We start from the raw sequence: 13,530 nt of genomic DNA on the forward strand, positions 1-13,530 counted from the left end.
CTGACTAAACGTAAATGCCACTGCTCTGTGGTCCTCCTCACTCCTAACATGGCGGGGCCCTCCCCAGCACTGGACTGCACGGCATTGTGTGTCTGCCGCGCCAAAGCGCCTTTGGCTTCTTCCTACTGCAGTGGGTCCCGGGAAAGGCCCACACGGTGAGTTTCTCTCTAGTCCCCACAGCCCTGGGCACAAGTGGTTCCCACAGGCTGGACTAACCTCACTCCCACAAGTGTGCTTGCTGACCCTTCTCTTCCAGCTGTGGCCCAGAACCTCGTCTTTCTCCCCTTGAGCAATGCTGGAGGTAAACCCACAGGTTCACCAGGGGATTTTCTGCTGTGCCCTGGTCTAAGTCACTAGCAGGCACCAAGTTCATTTCCCTAACAGGCCACACAGTTCCCTTTATTCTCTGTGGCTCCTGATCCTGGTCACGAAATTCAAATACCAAGCAGAGGCAGCTGCTCATTACCACAGGCAGAAACGCAACCCCTTCGCTGCTGTGGGGAAGGTTTCCTCCTGAATGCCGTCGCTGCCGTGCATGGCCGCACTCTCAAACAGAGCCCAATTCTGGAAAATCAAGGAGAAAGGGCTGCTTCCTCGCTGTGGGCTCTACTGTAGCTGCAGAACAGCAGGCAGAAACCTCTTTGTATGTCAGAGCAAAAACGAAAGCAGCATTTCCACTGGGTACCTCAAACAGAGCCAGTTTTGGCCTCTTATTTCCCTTTGTACCCAGATGATGAAGTCAAAAGATGACTATAAGAGAATTTCTCTATGGTCAAAACATGAAATACTATTTAGGAATTATTTTGAAAGCCATTATTACAATCTACTATCTGCTCCACTGGCTTTCCTTATTCGATGATGTATCTTTACCCCCTACTTACTCGGTCTCTGCCAAATGACTGCTACCAGATGCAGGCAGCCACTGTGCACCCCACCCCCTCCCCGGCCAATCCCTGTCCCCACTGGGGATCAGGTTGGCTCAATGAGGTAAGCCCAGCTCAGGAAAGTGCCAACAAGCACAGAAAAGCCTCTTGGCCAAGTCTTACTGCTTTTCAAAGCAGATTTACTCTGGAATCAGCAAAACCTCTAGTTTCTTTTAGCAATTCTTCATATTCTTGGGTCCTATGACTTAAACCAAGAAACTGCCCACAAGAGGCTTTGCAGAGAACGTTTTCCTGATGTCTAGGAGGGACTAGCGGCACTTTTACTTGAGGAATTTCCTTCCAACTTGGAGGAATAAACACTATGGCCCAAGCAGAAAAGGACCTGGCTGTTGGCAGAGCCCTGGAATGAGGCTCAAATCCCCCTACAGCTCCCCTCCCTTCCTCCACATTGGAAGTGGGTTATCTGAAGAAGGTAAGAGGAAAGAGAAAGCAGGCCAGTGAAGAGAAGTCTGAAGATCAGTTTCCTCCAGTGTCTTAAAAAACAAACAAACCTGAAATATAGGGCTTCCCTGGTGGCACAAGTTGCTAAGCACAGCACTGTGAAGCTATCTGCAGCCTCTGCAGCATGAATTCCATCCCCAGCCAGCCAGGGAGCAACGCACATGGCGTAGCAGACCTCTCCTGCCTCGCCCGCTGCTTCCCTCAGCAGTGTATCTCAGTCGGTCTGCCTGTTCTGTTCCCTGCTCTGTCTCTGGTGAATCTTGTCACCCCCCAACACCTCTGGCCTACACCGGTTCTTGTATGCATAAATAAGTCAATCTTTTTTTTTTTAAGATTTATTTTTATTTATTTATTTATACAAGCACTGGGTACAGTCAGAAGCGCAGGAGGGTGAGAGAATTCACCAGAGCCAGAGTGGGGAGCAGAGCAGGCAGAAGGACCGAGGTACACTGCTGAGGGGAGCAGCGGGCGGCAGGAGAGGTCTGCGCGCCATCTGGGACCCTCCTCCAGTGGCCAGGGAGCAGCTGGGGAGCGAACCAGCGCTGCAGAGGCTGCAGGCAGTTTCACAACCCAGCGCTCAACCGCTGCGCCACCAGGGAGGCCCCATAAATAAATCTTTAAAGCAAAAAAACTGAACGGCTTCCCCGGTGGCGCAGCGGTTGAGCGCTGGGTTGCGAAGCTGCCCGCAGCCTCTGCAGCACCGGTTCGATCCCCAGCCGCCGGTGAGGGTCCCACATGGCGCGCAGACCTCTCCTGCCGCCCGCTGCTCCTCTCAGCAGTGTACTTCATCAGTCTGCCTGCTCTGCTCTCTGCTCTGACTCTGGTGAATTCTCTCACCCTCCCGCACTTCTGACTGTACCCAGTGCTTGTATAAATAAATAAATCTTTAAAAAAAAAACAAACTGAAATATAAAGGTTTTCCTGTGCTAATGTTTTGATCCAAAGGAAGCAAAGAGACAGAAAAAAAAACAAGTGTACACTGTCACAACATGTTAAAGTTGTACAGTGGGTATCAGCTATAATTTCCATTTTCCACCATGACCTCTCAAGATGCTAAGGTTCTCTGGAGTGACTTTTACAGAAGTATCTTGAGCAAAAGGTCACTGTTCTGTCAGACTCTAGGCAACTAAAGAAACACCTTTTAAAGCAAATGGTACAGAAAAATGAAATGACAAACCTTTCTTTCACAGAGTTTTTACCTCAGCACTGTCTTTACATGTTCAAATTGAGAGTTACTTCAGGAAGTGTCTCTAAGGATGACAACACCCCAACCAAGCCTTCGAATAATCTACACTTACAGTAAGTCCATCAATGACACATGAAATGATTGACAGAGCACACACACAAACTGGCGTTCAGCAGGTGGCCATGCTATTTATTAAAGACAAACTTACTTGCATAGTGACAGGAGGTAGGCATGGCGGTGGCGGCGGCGGCAGCGACAGGGGCAGCATCCATGTGAGGCATGTCCCCAGCAGGGTGGAGCCTATCCACCTCAAACTGCCTTGGCACGCTCCCTGCATCTGCACAAGGAACAAGCAGTGGCCCGTGAGTCCCCAACCCTAGCAGCCAGACAGAAGTGTGCTCCCCTGTGGGCGTGACTTATCGCGGGACACTTCAGTTTCAGCCAAAGCAACTAGGCCAGTCCTTCCCTATAGCAAACAATGCAGCTGCTCGCCGATATGTGCTTGTACTTGATAGAATGTTCTTACACTTCAAAGAATTAGGTTTTCAAAATTAGATTTGCTACCCAATAGGAAAAATTCAGTGACAGAAGAATTCACCTGGCCGGTGATAATCATTTGATTTCTATTTAAATATCAATAGTTTAAGTTAGTTACTAAGAATTTATAAAGTCTCTCATTTAACTGTTCAAAAGGTTGTACTTTTGGACTTGGTGATGAAGATCACCAGGCTAAACGGCCGGTTGAATACAAATAAAAGGACTTCTCAAGCTGGAAGAACCTCAGATGGACTTTCCACCTCGATTGTACATGGAAGTGGCTCCAAGGTGACCACTCCGAGAAGGGTCCATAGCCCGGGGATCAGCCTCTAGACTCAGCTGATGTTGAGTCACTGCCACTCTTCCAGGAAGAGTGGGCTTTCTACACCTGAGACAGCCAATAGAACCGGTGTAACTTAAAGAACAAAAAGCTCACCATCTTCATATCCCACAAAGAGGGAAAAAAAAAAAAAGAAAAACATCACTTTAAATGTGAGGCAATTCCAAACTTGGTAAATGAAGTTAAGGAATCACTATGTGCTTAACTTAGCTGCGACTTTCAAATGATCACTTATCTCGAAAATTTTTAAACAAAAATTCAGACACAACTCTGAAAATATTTGATATAAAAATAAGGCAACTTGTGTGTCTGTGGTTTTATAGCGAAATACAAATGTCCCAATTTATAATGCTTTGGTTTTTATAATGGCTGTTTCATGAAAACTAAGCTTTCTACATTAGCAACTATAAAAATCAGTACTTATATTTGAACTTACAGTCAAAAGACAATTCAAATTCCTCATTGTCCTTAAAAGTCGACTTGTCTGGATTTGAAATTTCACTTTTGTCTTGAAGTTCAGTTTGTCTTTGGTAAAGACTGGAATGGAAGAATAAAATTCACGAATGTGAAGGTAATAAAGTTAAACTCTCAGTAATGTAAGCCAATGGTACCTCAAAAAAAAAAAAAAGTAAAACCCAAGAGCATAGGGTAATGATTTGAAAAAATGCTTCAGAAAATTAATTTTCCTTTGGCTCAGAGAAAAAGAGCCCTGTCATGCCAGAGGCACTCACCGCCCCAGCTATGGATATGGGTGAGGGGAGCACTTGCCCCAGCCACTGCTCCCCCTAACCACACGGTGCTAAGCAGGCCCTCCCCTCCTTAGTCAACAAAGAGTAACGTTGTACTCTCAAAGCTAGTGCTGGGAGCTGATTTTTAAGACCCAGAAACATCTCTGAACAAAACCAGTGCTGCACCCCGGCAGCAGCGCCGGCCCTGGTGTTACAGTGCCCGAACTCGGCACTGCACACCTGCTTTCCTTGTGCTCCGCCACAAGGAAGGGCGATCCAAACACAGCACGTCTCCCTCTCACAGCATGAGGGGCACAGGCGGCAGTTCTCGCCTCTGTACAGCAGACCAGAAGCACCTTGCTCCAATCCAGGCTCTAGCCCAGGAAGTGAGGAGTCAGAATCTTCCACCACGGGGACCAGGCCCAGGCCGACTTTCATGCGTGACTGGAATCCCGGCCCGGGAGACCCAGAGTCGAGCGTCTACACACATCCATCCACCCTGCTTCAGCAATCACACTCGAAATCCTCCCACCCCTTCAAAATTCATTTCTGTGACATATAGATTGGAGCCTTATTTATTGTATTTAAGTACCAAAATGTCTTCAATTGACTTTTTACCAACATGAAACTATTTCAGGTTTAAACTGAAATTTACATGCTTTTACAAAAACGTGCTTTCATAGACTTTACAAGTTGGGTGTTTTCTTTTTATAAACCAAGCCTCCTCATGAACTATAAAGATGCCCATTAATTCCATAGTGCATATTTCTGTATGTCCACTTCAGCAAACATAGGAATTACTTATTTGCTAAAAAGAATCTTTTTCCCCAGATAATTCAGATGATTCTCAAAATTCCCATGCAATCCTCCAATCTGACTGCAAATTCTTTACTGCCACATGGTTTTTAATGTCCCCTGAGACTACCCAACAGGTATTGCCCACATAGCGAACAAGACTCAGCACAGGCTGTGCTGCACTGTGTTTACCTGGCCTTCAGCTCCAGAGCACTAGACAGCAGGTGGATGGAGGGGCTGTGCCTGGAGTCAGCTGGTGATGGCGGGGACGTCCTGTCGGGACCAGGAGTAGGGGAAGCAACATGGGATTGGACCAGAACTAAAGGGAACAAGGAACCAGGGCAAGAACATTAGCAATGACATGCAGAGGACAGCAACATGGTTTCTAAAGGGGTCTATTACTTTGAAGATAAATTCTATTATCCTTACAAATAGCGGAGTAGGATGGATAAAAGAGCCACAAAATGAATAGTCCGAGCACCTAGTGAAACTGCTGTGACAGCACCAAAATACAGAAAACTGTTCAGCAGTAAAGAAATCCACGTTGCTCTCTGAACACGCCTCTGAGTGCCCTGCCAAATGCTGGAACTTGACACCACCCCATGCTTCCCTCCTCCCCTCCGCTATGCCTACCCTGAGAGACTATGCAGGGGCTAGGCCTTCCCAGGCCTGGCCCACCACTTCCTGTTGTCCAGGGGTAGCACGGACTCAGGCCAGAGGACCAGATCCACCCTTGGCCCGGGCACCCCACCACCCTTTCTGCAGCGGCTCACCTTCTGGATACATGTCGCCATCAAGGCTCCTCTTGGCCTTTGGGAGGGGAGTGGAGGAGAGGCGTCTGGAGGAGGCACTTCTGGGTGGTGAGGCCGTGCTTCCCATCAGCGCTTCAGATGCCATGCTCTTGTCCCCTCCAAGCACGCCCTCCGTGCCCTCTGGAGGCAGCTCACAGACCACCCTGCCCTCTGCAAAAATACATCTTTCGGGAGAACTTGAAGCCATGTTCTTGAGAGTTCTCAGCAACTGCAGGGGTGACGGGCTTTTGGCTGCTGCTGGGCTACTGGTGGGTTGTTGACTGATTCTCTGACGGTAATTTTGGAAAGCCTTCCCTAACCGCTCAGCCTCCTGGTCGAGTGCTTTCACCTTAGCCTTGGTGTTGACGACGAACTCCAGGTCCGAAGCAGGGGAAGAGCCCTCTGTGCTGGCATTGGGGTAACTTGTACTCTTTGACGAGACTGCATTCACCATCAGCTTTTCCTGTTCCAGAGAACTTTTCAAGAAGTCTCTAGTTATATCATGTCCATGAGGCACCACCTTGCTACTCATGAATGCACTGACGGAGCCATCTAGGAGGGGCGGCTTGGAGTTGCGGTAGACTTCATTCTCGAGGGCTGGGGGTTATCAAGGGAGAGTGTCAGGGTGAGGGGAGGCCGAGATGCACTCAATACTTCTTACATGAAATAGTAAACTTGCACATTAAGCAGTTTCTGATGTGGCAGTAATGACAGTAATTAACATTATCAAGAGCTTCTCTGTATCAGCTGTGGCTCCACAGCCTGCCTTCCTAACGCAGGTTATTCTTCACTTTCATCTGTTATGTACTTTCTTTTCAACATTTATTTATTTATGCACACAAGAGCTGGGGTACAGGCCAGAGACTGGAGGGGTGGTGAGAGGATTCACCAGGGACAGAGCGGGGAACAGAACAGGCAGACTGACTGAAATACACTGCTGAAGGGAGCAGCGGGCGAGGCAGGAGAGGTCTGCTGTGCCGTGTGGGTTTCTCTCTGGCTGGCCAGGGATTGAACTCGTGCTGCAGAGGCTGCGGATTGCTTCACACTGCGGTGCTTAACCCCTTGCGCCACCAGGGAGGCCCCCTTGAGCAAAAAGCTCTGAGGACTGAAAGTGCATTCATAATTTATTTCGTAGCAAAACCTAACCAGACCTGAACTCATCTGGTTAAAAATTTGACCTGAACTGATACAAACCCATTATAATCTTCAATTGCTCCACCCAGCATGGAAAGTCAGACAACTGGCTGCAAAGTAACGACCACGCTCCCGACAGATGGTGCCCCGTCCTCCAAGCCCACAGCGCTCACACACGTTTCCACAAGGGGATGAGAAGGTGTGGTCACAACAACGCTGTGGCTCAGAACTCACTGCCCCTTTCACAGAGGGAGACTGAGGCCAACTGAGGCCTGGTCAAACAGGATGCAAGGTGTAGAGCGGCTGCGGTTTCCTAAAGCAAAGTCAGTCCACACACCAGCTGCTCTCCTGCCATGCCTCCACCACGATGTTTCAAGAGAGGTTCGCGACAGGCAATGCATGCGCTCAAAAGGTTCCATCCTTGAACTGGTTTTCATTACAAGAGATAACTATGATTTCAGTCATGGGAGTTTGACAAACAGAATTGTTGAGTGAAAACGAAGATCAGGAGAGCAGAAATAAGAGCAACATGAAACTACCACAGGGGGGAAGGGAACAAGAGATGGAGGAGGAGGGGTGATGCATAGAAGTGGCCTCTGAGGCACAGTGGGCGGCACCAGGGCCACAGAACGCTCTCCCAGAGGAGGAGAGGGTGGCCACACGCATCTGCAGTGAAGACGTGCAGTAGAGCCACAGCAGTGACCATTCCCCAGGTGTTTGTGTGTCCCAGGCCGCTCACCACGGCACGGTAGGTGTTATTATCCCCACTACAAATGAGGAAATTGAGGCCCCAGCACATGAAAGGAACGAGCGCAGGCTAAACGGCTTATTTCCAAAATTGGGTCCAAATGCAAATGCAGTTTCTGATTCTAGCAGCAAGACTCTTCTTGCTAAGGCCACCCCCGCTTCACCCACAGATCTGGACATCTGTCTAGGAAGACACAGAACCACTGAATAATCCCCTGGTCTTACTATCAAGGTAACATACTAAAGTCTCGGCCCAGGATGAACTGGGGGACTTCTGTGTCACCACCACACCTTTATCTGAAGTTTGAGGCTCACCCAAGATATGGCGTATCTGTGAAAGCAAGTCACATTAGCTGATGGCCTAGTTGGTGTTACTGACATGGACATGGAGTTCTGCTTCTAAGATGACACATATTCCTATGGCTTTCCCCCCTAAATGAGAATTACTAAACAGTCAGTGAATAAGGAACATTAATTTCCACAAACCTGAGAAGCTTCACACATTATATATTAAAAAATGTCACTCACCTGTCTGAGCTTCTCTCAGTTGCAATTTTAAATCAGCCACCTGCATAGTCAACCTCTTTACAGAAGCATCGTATTCTAGCATTTGGGCCTTCAGCTGTACAGAATGCTCAATCTGAAGAGGTTAGAGAAAGAAATCAATATAAAACCAACCACAGCTCACTTCATAAAAAAGGAACGGTTCTTTCACGGGTTTATTCTTGTTTTGCTAATCTGAGATGCTTTACACCTATCGCCCAGTGTCTATAAAATAACAGACATGACACACACAGTTTCCACCTTCTTTGTCATTCATCTCCAAGAAGAGCTTGTCCAGGGCATGCGGCAGGGGAGGCTCCAGAGACACCCCTCACGGTCGCCACTACCAGCCCTTGAAAATCTTGTGTCCTTGTGCTTTTGCTTTCCCTTGGCTCTTACTATTCAGATGAAAAAGGATATGCCTCATGTAGCTGACGTCAGGATAAAACTGGTGTGCCGTCTACCAGGTCCATACATCTACAACATGAACTGCCTCACACCCAGGGGAGCACCTCACACCTGGCCATACTCACTTCACTTTGCAGCTGTTTTTGCAGAGCTTGTTTGTGGGTTTCAAACTCCTTATGCTCATATGCTATAGCATTCTCTGCTTTCCTTAGTTCTTTCTGAAAAACTACCAGTTCAGGAGATGGCTTAGCTAGGCCTAAGAAGATTAAAAGAAAAAGAAAAAGCTTGCTCAATACCAAACAGAAGTTCTCTCATTTCATTTAACAAAGGCATATGAAGAGGTTTTCTACTATTCTTTCTTTTCTTTATAGGCACACAATTATTTATTAAATGGACTAACAGCAATCCTGACTCACAAATTCCTGAACAAAAAAACTGACTGCACTAAAGGAAAACTTCGCTACTCTTCAGAGCCCTATTCTGCATGAAAGCATTCTTTCAGATGCTCACATCAACCTGAACGTCCACCCCAAGCATGCAGGGAAGGCACAGAAGGAGCTCTCCCCATCAAAACCTGTGGAGACATGGGCCTTCCTGGTGTCACAAGGGGTTAAGATGCAACCTATGAAGCTATGCTTCACGAGTTCGATCTCCAGCCAGGGAGCTACCCAGATGGCACAGCAGACCTCTCCTGATTCATCCGCTGCTCCCCTCAGCAGTGTATTTCAGTCCACCTGTTCTGCTCCCCACTCTGCCTCTGGTGAATCCTCTCACCACCACCCCATATCTCTGGCCTGTACCCCAGTTCTTATATGCATAAATAAATCAATCTTAAAAAAAAAACCTGTGGAGACAGCCCCAAGGGTCAGTAAGACCTGCACATGCGTCAGCAGTGCCCTGGGGTCCAGGCAGGAAGTGGAGGGTGTCCCCAAGTTGGGTCACTGGAGGATCCTTTAATAATAGGCAAGTGACACAGGGTAGCTGCAGTTGGCTGTGACTCCACAGACTGGTGTCAGGACCCCGCTGTGTCACTCCTTGGGCCAAGAAGGCCAGGGAGGGAGCGAGTCCCAGAAAGGGAAAGCGAGCTGGAGGAGGCAGAGCTCCAGTGAGAGGGGTGGGGCCGGCCCAGTCCACAGTGAAGGGTAACAACCACCTCAACCTCAATCTCTCCATTTGCTTGTGGGGGCCCCCAGTGGCCAAACCTCATCAGCAGTCAGAGGGTGAGGGGACTCTGGCATCCAACAGGCAGATCTGTACTTTTTATGCAATGAGATGCTGAGAATCTTAATGCTAGAAAATCTTCTCAACTGAAGCTCTCCTCACAGTTACAAATACATCTGCAAACCTAATACACATTATAAAAACATGCAAATTGGGGGGGGGGAAAGACTTAACGGTTTAGGAGGTGCACGTTTTCATTTCTACTTTCTTCCAGTTGTTGCTTCAGTAATTTATTTTGTGCCTGAAGCTCCAGTTTCCCTTCCTTCAGTGATGAATAGTCACTCATCTCTTCAAGCTTTTCATTCAGCAGGTGGTTTTGCTTTGTTAGAGCCATGAACTTGTCTTTGACAGATTCTAACTCAAGCTGGAAGTAAAAGAGGAAAACTTGCATTTGAATGACTTCAGGGCGCTGCTTAAGTAAAAGCTGGCAGGCTGCTGGCAGCCCAGCGTCACAATTCACTTACGGTCACCTGACAGAGGTCTGGGCCGTGCTGGGAGATGCTGACCCCGACAGTGCAGGCCCCCTCTCGCCCTAGTGTCAGGGCAGGGGCAGCAGATTCCTGCAAGTGCTTCTGGTTCAGATTATCTGGTTCAGATTATCACCCCATTTTCCAGATTATAGTAGTATTTCTTTTAAATATGAAAAGCTAAGGTATCTGTGGGGTGCTTACCTCTTCTTAGTGTAGCTCATGTTTGGGTACAGAAATCTACAAAGTTGTCAAATCAGTCACAGAGTTGCAAAAATACATTTCATGTGCAGACTATATTTTGAGTATCTAAAGTTCCACGTCTGTCCTTTTAAGAGCAAGCACACCAATGAAAGAACGTAATGGTGGCCTGTGAAAAACAGCTTTTTGTTTTCATCAAAAGATCCCAATGTAACGTAAGACAGGAATTTTTACCTGCTGTTGACGGGAAGGGAGAAGGGGCTGAGCTACAAACTGACATCAGTCAGCTCACTCATTCAATTCCCTCAGCCACCACAGGATGTGCGCAATACCTCAAAGTTTATGGTAAAGGAATCTGAGGGTCACAGAACTTGGCCAAAGACATGCAAGTAGTAAAGGCAGGAGGCAGGATTCAAGCAGGACTCTAGGCTCCCCCCCGAAGACATGCTCTTTCTGTGCTACCCAGATGAAATGAACTACTCAGATGAAATGAACTACTAACTTAAATCCAACAATTACCTTCTTAGTCACATAATAAACAGCCCAAACATATCAAGAGGATGATTTCAGATGTGTATATATAGCTCAAACTAAAATTTCATATATTGTTTTACATTTTCTTCAAAAAACCAGGCTTAACAATTACCTCAAGTTCCTTCACACGATTTACAGATAAATTGAATTCCTCCTTTTTTGAATTAACAGCAGCGAACTCCTCTTGCAAATATGTAGCTTTTTCTAAAAGAATCAACCAATTAATCACATTTTTCTAATGAATACAAAGTCATTCAATCATTTATGGCCAAACAAAAAAAAAAACACACACACGCAAAACAATGGCCAGTACACCAGACCTAATGACCATTATTTCATTATCTAAAAGAGCAGATGCTGGGGTCAGAACATCGGTGAGCAAGTAAGAAATAAGCCCTGTTACCCAACAGGTGGTGACAAGTTCGTTGTAACTGCTACTTCAGTGTAAGCCTCTTCCTGCTATACTCTGACCAGCTTCCCACATCTGCTCAGAGAAAAAGGCCCTCATGCAGACAGATCTGAATTTCCTTAAGGACAGAGACTTGGCCTCTTAGGATTTTGTAGTAACTCTTTTGTCACTTCCATGTCACCTACCATGTCTACGTAGATATATCAAAAAATAATTTGCTGAAGATACAAAGGCACTATTTCCTAACAAATATTAGCCTCTGCAAGACAGTCACAAAAGGAAGATCAATATGCTGGGTAACCTGGCTGGTCAATATCAAGAAGCCAGCCCCGGCTTATTCGCAGGGATCCACCTGAAATTTCCACTGGAAGTTAAACTTCTTGACACAGGTGAAGGTCCTAGAACATACTGAAATGTGAAACACCTGAAAGACTAGAAAATTCTCCCACTTTCCTAATCTCGAGTTAATGCATATGAAAGCTTAGGAGGTTACAGGTCAAGTGAAGATATCCAGAAACAAAACTATATTAGAAGAGAAGAAACCAGGTCACAGAGAAGTTAAAATAAAACTTCACAAAAGTCAAGAATGAAGTCTCTCACGGTTAAGAGTAATTGTACTGATGACAGCTAAGTTGCTGCTGCCTTCCTGACAGTCACAGGTTGATTTATCAAAGTATACTGAAATAAATTTGGATAAAATCCTGCTGATAAAAATCACTGATCTTTGTGAATATACAAAAGGTTAAACATGCAGGTTTGCAAAAACGTGGTGAAAGACTTGTAAAATTAGGAAGGCCAAAACCAGTAATTTTGTATGAACAATGAGGTGTAAGTTATACATTTTTTAGAACACAGAACAGCCCCCACTCAGCAAGTTAATAGCCTGTGTCAGAACTGAAAGGTACAGACACCCCCACCCCCAACCAAGAATCACCTTTACTCTTCCTTTCATTCTCAATCAGACTGTTAGTTCTGCTGATGTAGTCCTCCTTCAGTTCCAGCTGATACCTGAGAATCAGAATGACTGAAAATGAGTTCCTTGTCACTGTCCACACACTGGGGCACCAAGGGGCACATGACAATGCCTCAAATTCAGACTGGCTGAGCAGGAGGGCCAGAGGCCCGACTTCTGAATGTGAGAGGTCTGATGAAACCCTGTTGCAATCCTAACAGCTGGGTCCCAAATCTCAATCAGAGAAAATGAAGCACCTTTTCGTGAAGCTGCCAACAGAATTTCTCAGTGGTTCCTCTCCGTGTTAGCAGAGACCACTGAGTTACATTTACACTGAACACAACAAAGTTCCAAATAACAGCTGGTCACTTCCGATCCACCAGTCAAGACTCCCCACCTCCAACCAGGATAAGAACTTCTGGAGCCTCCCTGGGTGACCTAGAGGTTGAGTCTCAGGGCTATCACCACTATGGCCTGAGTTCAATCCTGGCCAGGGAGCTGACCCACATGGCACAGCAGACCTCTCCTGTCTCGCCTGTTGCTCCCCTCAGCAGTGTATTTCAGTAGATCCGCCTGTTCTGCTCCCCACTGTTTCTGGTGAATCCTCTTACCTTCCCTCCCCACCTTTGGCCTACACCCCAGCTCTTCTACGCAAAAATAAAATTAAAACAAATATAAAAGAACTTCTGCCCTCGGGGGCTGAGCACTGTAGTGAGGGCCAATACCAGCTGCATTACATAAGGATTAGATACCAAAAGGCACATTTTCATGGGATTTACTTCTCTGCACCAGCTGTTACTAACTGGCTTTCTGGCTCAGAGGTGGGAGAAAGGAAAGAGCAGCATTCCTGGGGTGAGTATCCTCCAAACTCCAAAAGCTGCAAAGTCATACACCCAAAGCCGGGCAACTGACCCCAATCAGCTCATGTTCCCCATGGTTTGTAACATTAACACCCACTCTTACTCACTTATCCCTCAAGTTTAATGGCTACTTTAATGTTTGCTATTATCTTAGAGGAGCTGACATGCAATCAGTAGATAAAAATCCATCATTTCAGAAATGATACATGGAAAAGGGGAAAGGCTTCTTTTTCAATAAAATTCTTTTAAAGAACCTCAAGAAATCTTCGCAGCTACCATGTAATGGAGTATC

The 13,530-nt window shown here is 46.6% G+C and overlaps 1 protein-coding gene across 3 annotated transcripts in view; it reads right to left on the reverse strand.

Moving 5' to 3' along the window:
* The window catches only part of OFD1 (OFD1 centriole and centriolar satellite protein), a 41,080-nt gene that overhangs the window by 3,271 nt on the left and 24,279 nt on the right, over nt 1-13,530 (reverse strand). For all 3 annotated transcript variants that reach the window (XM_037512694.2, XM_037512695.2, XM_037512693.2), the window contains exons 11-19: nt 12,361-12,434; nt 11,130-11,221; nt 9,990-10,179; nt 8,720-8,850; nt 8,172-8,283; nt 5,745-6,359; nt 5,164-5,290; nt 3,885-3,985; nt 2,780-2,908 (exon numbers count right to left, since the gene is read on the reverse strand). In XM_037512694.2, coding sequence (XP_037368591.1) covers nt 2,780-2,908; nt 3,885-3,985; nt 5,164-5,290; nt 5,745-6,359; nt 8,172-8,283; nt 8,720-8,850; nt 9,990-10,179; nt 11,130-11,221; nt 12,361-12,434 — 1,571 coding nt within the window. The remainder of the gene's footprint in view (nt 1-2,779; nt 2,909-3,884; nt 3,986-5,163; nt 5,291-5,744; nt 6,360-8,171; nt 8,284-8,719; nt 8,851-9,989; nt 10,180-11,129; nt 11,222-12,360; nt 12,435-13,530) is intronic.

Source organism: Talpa occidentalis, unplaced genomic scaffold, assembly GCF_014898055.3.
Source record: "Talpa occidentalis isolate TD23 unplaced genomic scaffold, MPIMG_talOcc4v2.1 talOcc4.15, whole genome shotgun sequence".
Classification (NCBI taxonomy): Eukaryota; Metazoa; Chordata; class Mammalia; order Eulipotyphla; family Talpidae; genus Talpa; species Talpa occidentalis.